This window comes from Chelonia mydas, chromosome 1, assembly GCF_015237465.2.
Source record: "Chelonia mydas isolate rCheMyd1 chromosome 1, rCheMyd1.pri.v2, whole genome shotgun sequence".
NCBI classification, from domain to species: Eukaryota; Metazoa; Chordata; order Testudines; family Cheloniidae; genus Chelonia; species Chelonia mydas.
The window spans coordinates 332,909,547-332,924,354 of record NC_057849.1 but is presented as its reverse complement, the minus strand read 5'-3'; the positions used below and the strand labels follow the sequence as shown (position 1 = coordinate 332,924,354).

The window sequence follows — 14,808 nt, the reverse complement described above, 5'->3', positions numbered from 1 at the left end:
TGACCTTAGTGGATGAGATTTCTGGGAACTAAACGAGTCTGGAATGTGACACAGTTTCACACCACCAATAAAAAGTTTGGTAGTTGATATAGAACAAAAATGTATTTTCAATTGGCTCCCTTAATGTTAGAGGAGTAGTTTTAGTCCAAATTAAGTGAGGGCATGGGTGTAAAGTGTGACTAGGAAGAAGGCTGGTTTTGAACTGGAACTCTGGAGTTCTGGGACCAGTTTCTAGCTCTGCCAGAGATTTTCTGTGTGACCTTGGACAAGTCACCTGCTCACTGTCTTTGCATCAGTCCTGCCTGTAAAATGGAGATGATGCCTGATTTCTTCCAGCCTTTCTTTGATATTAGCTCTTTGGGTCTTGGACTAGGTCTTTCTCTGTGTATGTGCAGCTTCTAGCACAACTCAGGCACTGATTTTGGTTGGGGCTTATAGGGGCTGTTTCAATACAAACACCACACTGGTTGGCTGTGTTGGCAAATGGGATTATTTTATACACGGATAGAGTTAGATCTGGTCTAAATAGTAATGCTGAACATGATTTTATTTTTTCTGAACAGATGGAGGTTTATTGTTCTGACTTCCACGCAGAGAGAGAAGCAAGAGAGAAGATACATGAGGAAAAAGAACAGCTGGCTGTACAGCTGACTTACCTGCTACAAGAGAAACATACGCTGGACAATCTTGGCAGGTGAGAAACTGATTAAGGGAAATTCCAAACATGTTTCTGAGTGAGCTGTCTGGATTGTCTTGTTGTCACTTGTGTTGGGGAGCTGGCTAGGGACTCTTTAAAATCAACATTGGTTTAACGAGTGTTTAAAGCCACAACATATCTGTGCTCATCAACAAAGTTAAACCACTTGGCTCTATAGTGAGCTAGCTGATTTAAACAAGAAGTTAGCCAGATGACAGAATAGTGAGCATGTGTGCGAGATTGATCATCCAAAGAACCCAAAGCACCAAAATTAATTAAGCCATATGACACCCCCCCCAACCCCCTGAATTATGAAAGTATTATACTTATTTGAGAGATACAGTTAAGCTAGTGGGTGAAAACCTGGCCTCACTGGTTTCAGTGGGGCCAGGATTTCACCTAAGGACTCTCTGTAAATTGGCTTCATCTGAAACCCCATTTATTCAAGTTTTTCAGGTCTCTTCTAAAAACTAAGTCAATAGATACAGTTTATATCTTAAAAGAAAACAAACCATTCTGTTCACCACCCAGATGTCTAATATTTAGCTAGAATTAAGAGCAGAAAGGGCTTCACCGAGTTATTTCTGTACATAAGAACGGCCATACTGGGTCAGACCAAAGATCCATCTAGCCCAGTATCCTGTCTTCTGACATTGGCCAATGCCCCAGAGGGAATGACCAGGTAATCATCAAGTGATCCATTCCTTGTAGACTTCTGTTCTTCCTCTTAGGTTAACCTCTCTTAAAAGGAAAAAGCAAAATTGATATCTAAGCTTTTATTTTATGATGGTGGTAATAATTTGTACTTAAATCAGAAGATTGAAATTTGGCCCAGACACAGGAACAAACAATTTGGATAAGTAGACCCAATATTTATTTATTTATTCCCCCTGCGCTTTCATTTGAATAGTTTTTCCATTTCTGTCCTAAACTATAATGCTGGTTATTCTGTGATTACTGTTACTGTGCTGCTCCTAAAAGACAAGTGCAGATCAGTCAGGGGTGGAGTAATATCTGGGTATATATAATCTATGAAGTATATTTTTTAATACCACCATAATAGAGGCTCAACCTAAATGTATATCCCAAATTAAAAAACAGAGGACCAAAAAATGCCGCTATGGCTAAAAAACAGAGTGAAAGAGGCGGTTAGAGGCAAAAAGGCATCCTTTAAAAATCAGAAGTCAGATCCTGCTGAAGAAAATAGGGAGGAGCATAAACTCTGGCAAGTAAAGTATAAAAGTATAATTAGGCATGCCAAAAAGAAGTTTGAAGAGCAACTGGCAAAAGACAAAAAGAGTTTGCTGTTAGTTTTTAATAAGTACATCAGAAGTAGAAAGCCTGCCAAACAATCAGTGGTGCCACTGGACAGTAGAGGTGCTAAAGGAAGATAAGGCCATTGTAGAAAAGCTAAATGCATTCTTTGCATCTTTCTTCACTGCAGGGAATGTGAGGGAGATTCCCACACCTGAGCTATTCTTTTTAGGCCACAAATCTGAGGGAACTGTCCCAGATTGAGGTGGTGTTAGAGGAAGTTTTGGAACAAATTGATAAATTAAAATAAGTCACCAGGACCAGATGGTATTCACCCAGGAGTTCTGAAGGAACTCAAATGTGAAATTGCAAAACTATTAACTGCAGTATGTAATTTATCACTTAAATCAACTTCTGTACTAGATGACTGAAGGATAGCTAATGTAATACCGATTAGTAAAAGGGCTCCAAAGGGGATCCTGGCAATTACAGGCTGGTAAGCCAAACTTCAATGCCAGGCAAATTGAAACTACAGTAAAGAACAATCAGAATGAGGACACATAAATGAACACTATTTGTTGGGGGGGGGGGGGGGGGAGAATCAACGTGGCTTTTGTAAAGGGAAGTCATGCTTCACCAGTCTACTGGAACTCTTTGAGGGGGGTCAACAAACATGTGGACAAGGGTGATCCAGTGGCTATAGGATACTTGGACTTCCAGAAAGCCATTGACAAGGTGCCTTATCAAAGGCTCATAAGCAAAAAAGGCAGTCAGGGGATAAACGGGAAACAAAGGCTAGGAGTAAATGGCCAGTTCTCAGAATGGAGAGAGGTAAACAGTGGTGTCCCCCAAGGATCTGTACTAGGACCATGTAACGGGCTTACACTCACTTCTCACGAGCACCCCCTGGCTGAGTGCATGTGCCTGGACACTCTCTCTACCTGTCTCAGCCCTCCAGCCAAGTTATACACAGTCTGAGATAAAAGCAAATCCCTTTCAGGGTACAAGTCCAGCTCTGTAATGTCTGTTTCGAAATCAAGCAGAGCCCCAGGGCTTCTTCCCTGGAGGCAATGTCTTCGCCCTCTTAGGGCCTTTCCAGCCACAACTCTCCAGCTGGGCCACTGCAGTTCAGTCCCCCATGCCCCTCCGCCTGCCTCAATGTCCAGGCCACTCCCCCCCTGTGGCTTATGGGGGTTGGAGGGGACCCAGGCCCACCCACTACTCCAGGTCCCAGCCCAGGGACCCTGTAGTTAGCAGCTGTCTGCTGCATCCCTTTATCTAAGTTATGCTACTGCTCTAATTCCCTGGGCCACTTCCCCACGGCCCTGTGCCATCTACACCCTTACCTCAGGGCCTTGTCCTGATGGAGTCCCCGCAACCAGCTCAGGGCTCCTTCTTGCTGTCCCTGGCTTCTGGCAGTACTACCTTGTCCAGGGTCCTGCAGCTTCCTCAGCCAGCCACACACCATCCACACTTCTCCAGCTTGGACAAGGAACTGAACTCACTCTTGCTCTGCAGCTCTTCTTGTACTGACCTACTGGGTCCTGATTGGCTGCCTCCCACACAGTCACTCTAGGCAGCTTGGAGAACCTCTCTACTACCCTTTGCTGGGGCGAGGTGTAGCAGGGGGCCTCAGGGCCTACTCCACCCCCTCACACAAGACTGAAGTGGTGCTCTTGCAGGTAATGTCTCTGCTTACCCAGCCTTTTGCCCTAGTTTCACAGGGTATTTACTTTCTCCAACCTTTCTGTCTGAAGAGTTCCTTTGCCTGTACCCCCATTTGTCATGGTTCTCCCTCCCTGGCCTCTCTTATCCAGGGAGCTTTAATAGTCCTTGCCCTGGTTTCTCTGGGTTTCCCTGCCAGGCCTCTCTGCCTGGAGAGATTTGGCAGTCTCTCACCCCAGTGGATCAGGGTCTTCTCCCTCAGGCCTTTCTCCCTGTAGAGCTATTTACTTTCTGCCTTGGTTGCTAAAGGTCTTCCCTCCCAGGCCTATCTCGACCCCTTTTGGTCAGGGGTCTTTCCCTCCTTCCCAGGCCTCTCTGCCTGAAGAGATTTTTCAGATCAGGCTCCTTCCTTAAGTAGCTCTGTGACACACCTATCAATTATGCCCTGCTTCTTCAGGGTACTTCACTCCCAGACCTTTCTACCTGGAGAGCTAGTCATGGTAATCTCTGCCCTGGTGCCTCAGGGTTTCTCTCCTAGGCCTCTCTACCGGGAGAGCTTTTGACGATTCCTTGCCCCAGTTAGTCTGGGTTCCTCTCAAACCTCTGTCTGGAGAGCTATTCACTGCAGTCTCTGCCATTGTCTATCAGGGTTTCTTTTCCAGGCCTCTTTACCTGGAGAGCTTTTAATGGTTGCATTGCCCCAGTTAGTCAGGGTTCCTCTGACCCCTTTGTCTGGAAAGGTTTTCGTTGCTCAGGCTCCCTGGGAGCTCCTTCTATTTGGAGCCAACCTATCTCAAAGGTGGGCTCGACCAAAGTTACTCGTTAACCATGTTCTTTAGCCAAGGGGGAACTTCTTGTTTGGCTGACACTAGAAAGTTAACCAGGTCCTTGGCAATACCCCTGTCTTCCTCAGATAAATATGAAGTGACCACAGCCTGGGGTCCCTCTTTTTGTAGGTTACCCATACAGTGAACACAGCCCATCATATTCAGTGGCATGTCATAATCTACCATATGCAGGGTGTTCAAATCATCAAAGCCTTTTATCGCCTTTAGGGTGATTAACAGAGCTGGGTTTTCCCCTGAAATAAACTCTTACTGTGGCCTCCTGATCTGGGGGGGAGTCCTTCTGGATGCAACTGCTTGCACACACTTCAGAGTTAAGGATCTCTCTGTTCAGGTTCAGATCCCTTCTAGGGTTTCCAAAGACCAGGGACTGTACTGTTTTGCCCACTGCTTTCAGTACTTGGCTTAGCAACACCCACTTTGTTGTTTCCATACCCACACTATTGTATGAATGACATCCAGCATGTTAGGACCACTTTTACCTTCCTTTTTCCTCTGAGAAATGCTTCTCTTTTTAGCAGAGATCTGCTTGTGGCCTTGCTCCGCCACCACTTCAAGATTCTGGGGTTTTATAGCCACAGTCTGGCAGCTCTCTGCTTCAGCAGGAAGCTGTATATCCCTGTCCAAGCTATCTTCCTTCTGTAGTGACCTCAGACCACATAATTCCAGCTCTTTCTCCTTGGCCAAATTGCACTTTGATCCTGGCTGGACCTTGAGCAGGTTCTGGAGCCTAGTCAGCTCCTTTTGCAGCAGAAAGCACTTCTGTTCCCCCTTCTACACTCTGAGGTGGGTCTGCTCTTGCTCCCATTTTACTGATTGAAACCACCTCCATTCTATTCTCTGAATCTGGGTCTCATAAGCCTTCAACCTGTTACTTAGTTCATGCCAGAGAGCATTCATCTGGTTTGGCAGGTTGTAGGGGTGCCTGGTGCCCAACCAAGAGTCCTGGCTATCAGTCATTCTTTGAGCTCCCAGGCCCTGTGAAACAGGTTTCCCTCTGTCTGACACCTCCCATCAGGGAACCCCGCTGTCCTCTCATTGGGCTCTTCTCCACCGGAGTAATTTCAGAGCCCTGGTCCTGTCTCAGTTCCTGCAACACATTAGGTACATTCCCCATGCTCTCTTCCCTCATAACAGAGACTGGGTCTTTCCTTCAGCAAAAGCGTTCTTCAAACCCCACAACTGCTCTCTCATTTCTGTCCTGTGGGCCTCAATCCTGCTTCTTTTTCTAGCCCAGGTTTGCCAATTATGGGGAGGCCTGGGTCTATGATAGTACTAGTACTGCCTTCCTGAGTTAGAATTTTTCCTCAGGGCAATAACTTCTTGTGTGACCCATTTCCCCCTAATAGAAACCAGTTGACCCTGGGGCTTCCAAGCCCTAAACTGAGTCCTGATGGTCCTCTGCTCCACCTTCACTACAGCCTGAGCCTCAGCCATTTGTGGCTGGGTGTCTTGGTCAGCCTGGCCTTCACTGATCTCAGTGGCTCTCACAGCAACTGGCCTGGCCTTACAAGCCATGATTGTATCAGGGTAAACCCATCTCACCTGCCCCACTTGCCCATAGTACCTGCAGCTCCACGGTGGGGTCTTCCGACTCTTTCCTTTGCAGCATCTGCGGTGGCTGGGCCTGGCTGTCAAGCTCCCTGCCATGCCTGAGACTGGTGATCCTGGAGTTGCTGCTGTTAAAGCCCCTCCAGGGTTTTGCCATGCTGCTGCTGGGCAGCTTGCTGGGACTTTGCAGCTCCTGGCCGAGAGCTCTTATTTGCTCTTCCACGATCCCGTTGTTTGCAGGGGCTGGCCTGAATAAATCCCACTTCTGGTTCCAGTGTAACAAGGTTGTACTCACCTCTCACGTGCACCCCCGACCGAGTGTGTGGGCCTGCGCACTCTCTCTCTCTCCCTGTTTTTGGTGGGCCTTTGCTGACACAGCCTTCCATCCAAGTCATATACAGTCTGTCTGGAGATAAAAGCAAAGCAAATCCCTTTTGGGGTACAAATCCCCAACAGGGGTCTCTCTGAGTGCCCTCTATAATGTCTCAGTTTGTCCCTGCTCCAGAATAGAACGGTGCCCCAGGGCTCCTTCTCTGGAGGCAATGTCTTCGCCCTCTTAGGGCCTTTCCAGCCACAACTCTCCAGCTGGGCCACTGCAGTTCAGTTCCCCCCTTTTGGGGGTGCCTCAGTGTCCAGTCTGTTCCCACCTTGGGGCTTATGGGGAGTTGAGGGGGGACCCGGGCCTGCCCACTACTGTGTCCCAGCCCAGGGACCCTGTAGATAGCAGCTGTCTGCTGTGTCCCTTTATCTAAGTCACACTGCTGCTCTGATTCCCTGGGCCACTTCCCCATGGCCCTGCACCATCTTCACCCTGACCTCAGAGCCTTGTCCTGATGGAGTCCCTACAACCAGCTCAGGGCTCCTTCTCACTCTCCCTTGCTTCTGACAGCTTTACGTCATCTGAGGTTCTGCAGCTCCCTCAGCCAGCTACACACCGTCCATGCTTCTCCAGTTCTAGCAAGGAACTGAACTCCCTTGTCCCCTACAGCTCTTCTTATACTGACCTGCTGGGCCCTGATTGGCTGCTCCCCACACAGCCACTCTAGGCAGCTTGGAGGACCTCTCTATTGCCCTTTGCTGGGGTGGAGTGTGGCAGGGCCACAAGGACTCCAGCAGAGGGCCTCAGGGCCTAGTCCACCCTGTCACAGACCAGCACTGTCAACATTCATAAATGATCTGGGAAAAGGTATGAGCAGTGAGGTGGCAAAGTTTGCAGACTATACAAAATTACTCAGGATAGTTAAGTCCAAAGCAGACTGCAAAGAGTTACAAAGGTATCTCACAAAACTTGGGTGACTAGGCAACAAAATGGCAAATGAAATTCAATTTTGATCAATGCAAAGTAATGTAGACTGGCAAACATAATCCCAACTATACATACAAAATGATGGGATCTAAATTAGCTGTTACCACTCAAGAAAGAGATCTTGGAGTCAATGTGGCTAGCTCTCTGAAAATATCCACTCAATGTGCAGCGGCAGTCAAAAAAGCTAACAATGTTAGTAACCATTAGGAAAGGTATAGATGATAAGACAGTAAATATGATTATGCCACTAAATAAATCCATGCTACGCCCACACCTTGAAGACTCTTGTGCAGTTCTGGTTGCTCCATCTCAAAAAAGATGTATTAGAATTGGAAAAAGTATAGAGAAGGGTCATAAAAATGATTAGGGGTATGGAACAGCATCCTTATAATGACAGATTTAAAAGACTGGGACTGTTCAGCTTGGAAAAGAGACAGCTAAGAGGGGGTTATGATAGAAGTCTATAAAACCATGAATGGTGGAGAAAATGAATAGAGAAGTGTTATTTGCCCTTTTACAAAACACAAGAACCAGGGGTCACGTGATAAAATTAATAGGCAGGTTTAAAACAAACAAAAGGAAGTACTTCTTCATACAACACACAATCAACCTGTGGAATTCGTTGCCAGGGGATCTTGTGAAGGCCACAACTATAACTGGATTCAAAAAAGAATTAGATAAATTCATGGAGGATGGGTCATCAATGGTTATTAGCCAAGATGGCCACAGACACAGCCCCATGCTCTTGATGTCCCTAAGCCTCTGACTGCCAGAATCTGGGAGTGGACGATGGGATGGATCACTCGATAAATTCCCCCGTTCTGTTAATTTCCTTCTTAGGTATCTGGCATCGGCCACTGTCAGAAGACAGGATATTGGGCTAGATGAACCATTCATCTGACCCATTGTGGCCATTCATATGTTCTTATGCAGTAAGATCTTTGGAATTCCAGTTTTTATTCAAATTAGCAATAAAAAATGTAAAACGTTGTTGTTGTTAAGTAGGACTGTCGCTTAATCGCAGCGATTAACTCAAAAAATTATTTGCGATTTTTAAAAAATCACAATTAATTGCAGTTTTAATCGCACTGTTAAGCAAAAGAATACCAATTGAAATGTATTAAATATTTTTGGATGTTGTACATTTTTATACATATTGTATTCTGTGTTGTAATTGAAATCAAAGTGTATATTTTATTACAAATATTTGCACTGTAAAAATGATAAAAGAAATAGTATTGTTCAGTTCACCTCATACATGTACTGTAGTGCAAGCTCTTTGTCATGAAATTGCAACTTACAAATGTAGATTTTTATTTTTTTGCTATAACTGCAGTCAAAAACAAAACAATGTGAAACTTCAGCGCCTACAAGTCCACTCAGTCCTACTTCTTCTTCAGCCAATCACTAAGCCAAACAAGTTTACATTTACAGGAGATAATGCTGCCCTCTTCTTATTTACAATGTCACCAGAAAGTGAGAACATGCTTTTGCATGGCACTTTTGTAGTCGGCATTGCAAGGTATTTATGTGCCAGATATGCTAAACATTCGTATGCTTCTTCATGCTTCGGACACCATTCCAAAGGACATGCTTCCATGTTGATGACGCTCATTTAAAAAAAAAAAATGCTTTAATTTCATTTGTGACGGAACTCCTTGGGGGACAATTGTATGTCCCCGGCTCTGTTTTACCCACCTTCTGCCATATATTTCATGTTATAACATTCTCGGATGATGACCCAGCACATGTTGTTCATTTTAAGAACGCTTCCAGTGCAGATTTCACAAAATGCAAAGAAGTTACCAATGTGAGATTTCTAAAGATAGCTACAGCACTTGACCCAAGGTTTAAGAATCTGAAGTGCGTTCCAAAATCTGAGCGGGACGAGTTGTGGAGCATGCTTTCAGAAGTCTTAAAAGAGCAACACTCTGCTGCAGAAACTACAGAACCTGAACCACCAAAAAAGAAAATCAACCCACTCCTGGTGGCATCTGACTCAGATAATGAAAATTGAACATGCGTCAGTCCACACTGCTTTGGATGGTTATCGAGCAGAACCCATCACCAGCATGGAAGCATGTCCCCTGGAATGGTGGTTGAAGCATGAAGGGACATATGAATCTTTAATGCATCTGGCATGTAAATATCTTGCGATGCCGGCTGTAACAGTGCTATGAGAACATCTGTTCTCACTTTCAGGTGATGTTGTAAACAAGAAACAGGCAGCCTTATCTCCTGCAAATGTAAATAAACTTGTTTGTCTTGGCAATTGGCTGAACAAGAAGTAGGACTGAATGGACTTCCAGGCTCTAAAATTTTACGTTTTATTTTTGAATGCAGGTTTTTTTGTACATAATTCTACATTTGTAAGTTCAACTTTCATGATAAAGAGATTGCACTACGGTACTTGTATGAGGTGAATTGAAAAATACTATTTCTTTTGTTTTTTACAATGCAAATACTTGTAATCAAAAAAATATAAAGTGAGCACTGTACACTTTGTATTCTGTGTTGTAATTGAAATCAATATATTTGCAAATGTAGAAAATATCTAAAAATGGTATTATTATTAACAGTGCAATTAATCACAATTAATTTTTTAATCACTTGACAGCCCTACTGATAAATTATACATGCATTTGATAGTATCCATGTGTTGGCAATACAATAGAAGAGAGTTGAGAATTTGAAACCAAATTGGAACCTTGGAATGCTGTTCCAGAACTTCACTCCTCTGAGAGATAGAAAGTTTTGTGTAATTTCAAGCCTAAACTTATTGCTGGCCAATTTATATCCATTTGTTCTTGTGCCAACATTGGACCTTAATTTAAACAACTCCTCTCCCTCCCTGGTGTTTATCCCTCATACATATTTAGAGAGCAATCGTATCTCCTCTCATCCTTTAGTTAGGCTAAACAAGCCAACGTCCATAAGTCTTCTCTCGTAAGATTCCTCTGATCATACTAGTAGCCCTTCCTCTGCACCTGTTCCAGTTTGAATTCATCTTTCTTCAACATGGAAGACCAGAACTTTACATAGTATTTCAGATGAGGTATCACCAGTGCCATGTCCAATGTTATTAATGCTTCCCTATCACTACTGGAAATACCTCACCTTAGGCATCCTAGGATTGCATGAGCCTTTTTCATGGCCACATTGGTGGTTCATAGTCAGCCTGTGATAGGCCTTGGTGCATTGGTTGTTCTCCTCCTCTGTTGTTTACAACTTATAAGTCCCCAACTTATAGCAGAAATTCTTGTTAGTCCCTAAGTGAATGATCTTGCACTTTTCACTATTACATTTCATCCTATTTCTATTACTCCAGTTTTCAAGGTCATCCAAATCTCCTTATATGATATTCTGGTCCTCTCCATATTTACACTATCTCCCAGCGTTGTTCCCCTGCAGACTTTACTGGTACACTTCCACTTTTTGTGCCAGGGTGTCGCAAAGTGATGGCTCACTGCTGTGGCGCCTCCTGCTGGTCATCTCGGGAATTAGCTCTTTCCAGCACACAGAGCGCCCTCTGCAGGTTGGTGGCTCACCTGCTGCTGGCCCCGTGTCCCTCCCGGACCCCGGTGCCCTTTACCTCAAAGTTCTGACCCAGCAGTACACCTTTGCTCTAGGTCTCCTCTAACCCCCAACCCTCTAAACCCACCTTGCCTCAGTGGCTACTGCCAGTAATCATCTAGCCCCCGCTCATTGGGGCAGACTGCAGTGTCATGGCCACTCATCATTGGCAAGGGGTTGGACCAGCTGCCTCTGCCTAACCCCAGGCTACACCTCTGTACCCTCAGTACCTGCTTTGGGCCTTATCCAAGGCCTCAGCCTGGGGAGTTGCCAGGCTGGAGCTCCCCAGCTCCTCTTGCCTTTCCCCAGTGCTGCTCTACCTCAGGTACTCTGCACAGCTCCCAGGCAGCCAGCTCCAGGGCTAGAGTGAGACTCTTCTTCAGGTTCTGGCCCACAGCCCTCTTATCAGGGCCAGCTGGGATGTAATTACGCTGGCCACAGCTGTGGCTGCTTCCCCAAATCAGCCTAACTTGGCTGCTTTTAACCCGTTCTCCAGGAGTGGAGCAGTCATCCCAGTACACAGAGTCATTAATTAAAATATAAAATAAGATTTGTCCCAAGACAGATCCTTCACTAGTAACCTCCCTCCAGCCTGACAGTTCACCTTTCAGCATGACCCATTGTAGTCTTCACATTTTCTTACCCACCTTTCAGTTCTCATATTAATCCCCATCTTCTCCAAGACATGTAGCCCAAAATATTTTCCTGTATAACTTTGTCTTTTAACATTTACAATTGTGCATTAAATTATTTGAGTCCTGAGAATGTTCCAAAGGACAGAGTTCTCAGCACTTGTCCCAGGGCAGAAGCCTCTGTGTTGATGCCATACTGCTCTCATAGAATCATATTTAAGGTCAGATGGGACCATTATGATCCTCTAGTCTGACCTCCTGCACAAAGCAGGCCACAGAATCTCCCACTTAAAATTCTTCCCTTCAGCAGTTCGTATCAGACAACCCTTCTGCTTTCCCTATTGTTCGAGGTTAGACTACGTTTCTCTTCCTAATAGGCTTTGTGTGTGTACTTGACAATGAATAGCCTCTTAACTTCTTTAATCTCTGCAGAAGCTCTTTGGTGGAAATGCAGAGTCGTCATGGAGCCAGAGCATCAGTGGATCAAGATCATTCACCTCATCTTGTGCAACGAGGTAAATTAACAGAAGATAATCGTTATGGCATCAAATCCTGGGCCTGGCCCTGCTGTGCCCAGTATAAGCCAGCTTCGCATTGCTGCCCGGGCCAGTCAAGAGGCACAATACTGAGCACTCTCAGGACTGCTTTGTCTTAGCCCAGCAGCCCGTAGGGCCTTTTTGTAACTGAAGATAGGCCAGCAAATGCAACTCCCTAGCTACAGTCCGCGGGGCTATCAATCTGGCATCTTTTGCCAGCACTTAATTCACATTTTCACAAAAGAGTGAAAATCCAGTTTAACATAGTTTTAATTCTCTTTCTCTGCAGGAACTGATCCTCAGGACTGGCGGCAGCACCAGAGGAATATTCCAGTACATTCCTGTCCCAAGTGTGGAGAAATTCTACCTGACATGGACACGCTTCAGATCCACGTTATGGACTGTATCATCTGAATGCTGATCTCCAACTCTTCATAAATGGAAATTTTCACCTGCCAAGCAAATGCATTCTTTCCCTCTAGCATAGGGCCTGATCCTACTCCCCATGAAGTTTTACAGGGTTTTTCCACTGATTTCATTGACAACAGGGCAACACCACTTTTTTTTTTTTTTTTTAGCATTTCCATTTGCTTTAGGGAAGAGAGAATTTTCATATTGTAAAATGAGTTGCTAATTTATGGAATTCCACATATATCTGCTGCGGTGGAATCTTTAACCATCCTCTAACAGCAAGCTCGACTTCTCATAGTTTATGATCACTCAGAGCGGAGAATGATTCACAGTATCTGGCTGAATTAATGCAGTCAAAGGAGAAACAAGATAGATATAGCTGATCAATTTATATATGAGAGATGAAGTGGTTACAGGCTTAATCAGGAAGCTAACTCATGTTTGAGAAGCTTTTAATAAAATGGAATAGTTTTGTATTCATTACACATTTGAAATGAATCCTGCTCTTGCGCTGAATAGCAATTTTATTGAATTCCCTGTAACCAGGCTAATCTGATGTTAGATTCTTGATACTGTAGTTTGTGTACTCTTTGCTTTTACCAGATATGGGCAAAGTGTAAGATTAAACCGGTTGGGTCTGATATATATAGCTGTTGCTATATTAAAGTCATTTGGTTTTAGAGAACAGTTCACAATTTAAAGAAGTTGTCTTTACTCCTCTCAATTGTAATAAATTCACCTGAACTTGTACAGTAGATCTCAAAATATTTTGCTGGAAACAGGTATGGTGGATGTAACTTAATCATTGAGGAGAGTTAATTGAGTTTCATGTTCACGAGACAAAAATAAATCTGTTGTAAAACACAAGAACCAACTTTGCAATTTGTGCATATTTTAGATCTTTATTATATTCTGGATTGGCTTTTTGTCCATATGTATTTCCAATAGGAAACTGTGTTGGGCTAGGTCTTTTGATGCTCTCAGAGGTGTGTGCATGTATTCTTTGCTTATATAATACCAAGTCTAAAAACTATCACCCTCTTCCTTGGGATTGTGGTGGGATTCCAGCTCAGCCCCTCAATCTGCTGCTTCTGTTGAATTACCATTGAAATCTAGAATGCAAAATCTACTGTGACAGCAACAAAAAAAAAAAATGAAGAAGAAGAAGAAGTGGGCACTGTGCTATTTTTCCAAAGTTGAGGGGAAGGGTAATTGTACACATCAGATGTAGATGGTCGGTGTTTTTCATTTGTCACTTTATTAATTATTTCTTGGTTTGCCCTTATATTTTTGAGGTTGACCATTATGTAATAACCATAAATGTTTCAGTCCATTACTGCTCACATTAGTATTGTGCAGCAGTATTAAAGCTTATGTCCTTGTTAGCTGCTGTCATTAGACTGAATTCACAAGTGTTGAACTTCTATTGCAGTCAGTGGAAGCTGTGAGTACTTGGACCTATGAAAAATGAAGCACACAGGAACATGTACTGCAGTAGGATGACATGCCATCCAGTAGAGAAGGCAGTACTCCTACACAAATGTGAGGAACAATGTGCAAGCAAAGCGTTTGGTTTTTTTTTTTTATAGCTGATACTTTGCACTTGGTGTACGTTTTCATCAAAGGATCCTCAGGATACTTTACCAACACTAAGGCCAAGTCTACGCTACAAAGTTTTTCTGACACAAGTTACATCGGCATACAGGTGCCAAAGTTAGTATATTGCTTGTCATATGTATATTTGGCTCCTTCTGTCGGCGCAGCACTTACTCACCAGAAGTGCATGTGTCAATTCACAGTGCGGTGCACCATGGGTTAGTATCCCATTGTGCAGCCCACCATCGTTCAGCGTGCTGTCTTTTGGGTGGTTTTGGCAATGCATGGTGGGGCAGAAATGACTTGTGCAGTGGTGACAGGGAGCAAGGGGTCTCATAATGTTCTCCATCTCATAATATTATCTCTCTCCCATAATTTTCATGCCTATTTTCAATTTCCCACAAAACCCACGTGGGACTTGTCGCTGTCTACCGTCTCGGATAGGAGTATGGAGACTGCATAGCTCAGCATTATTGTCATAAGTGTTGCAAGCATAGGACGCATTGTCCTCTGGCATTCGCAGAGCCTCAACAAGAAGCATGGGGAGCATGATGATTTCCTAGTGGTCAGTTTGTTGTGGGACATAGAACCAATTCAAGGCTGTAGGTGACCTGCACAGAGCAGCTGCAAATGGTGAAGTGCCACTTCTGGGGTCCAAGAAATGAGCGCTGACGGATGGGATCACATTGTAATGCAGATTTGGGATGATGAGCGGTGGCCACAGAACTGTCGTATGCACAAG

General features: G+C 44.3%; 1 protein-coding gene across 9 annotated transcripts in view; it reads left to right on the top strand.

Annotated features, from left to right (window-relative positions):
• OPTN (optineurin) overlaps positions 1–13,337 on the top strand; it is a 41,447-nt gene extending 28,110 nt beyond the window's left edge. For all 9 annotated transcript variants that reach the window (XM_043552843.1, XM_037889304.2, XM_043552833.1 and 6 more), the window contains 3 exons: positions 564–694; positions 11,956–12,038; positions 12,349–13,337. In XM_043552843.1, coding sequence (XP_043408778.1) covers positions 564–694; positions 11,956–12,038; positions 12,349–12,473 — 339 coding nt within the window. In that variant the 3' untranslated portion in view covers positions 12,474–13,337. The remainder of the gene's footprint in view (positions 1–563; positions 695–11,955; positions 12,039–12,348) is intronic.
• The last annotated feature ends 1,471 nt before the right edge of the window (positions 13,338–14,808 follow it).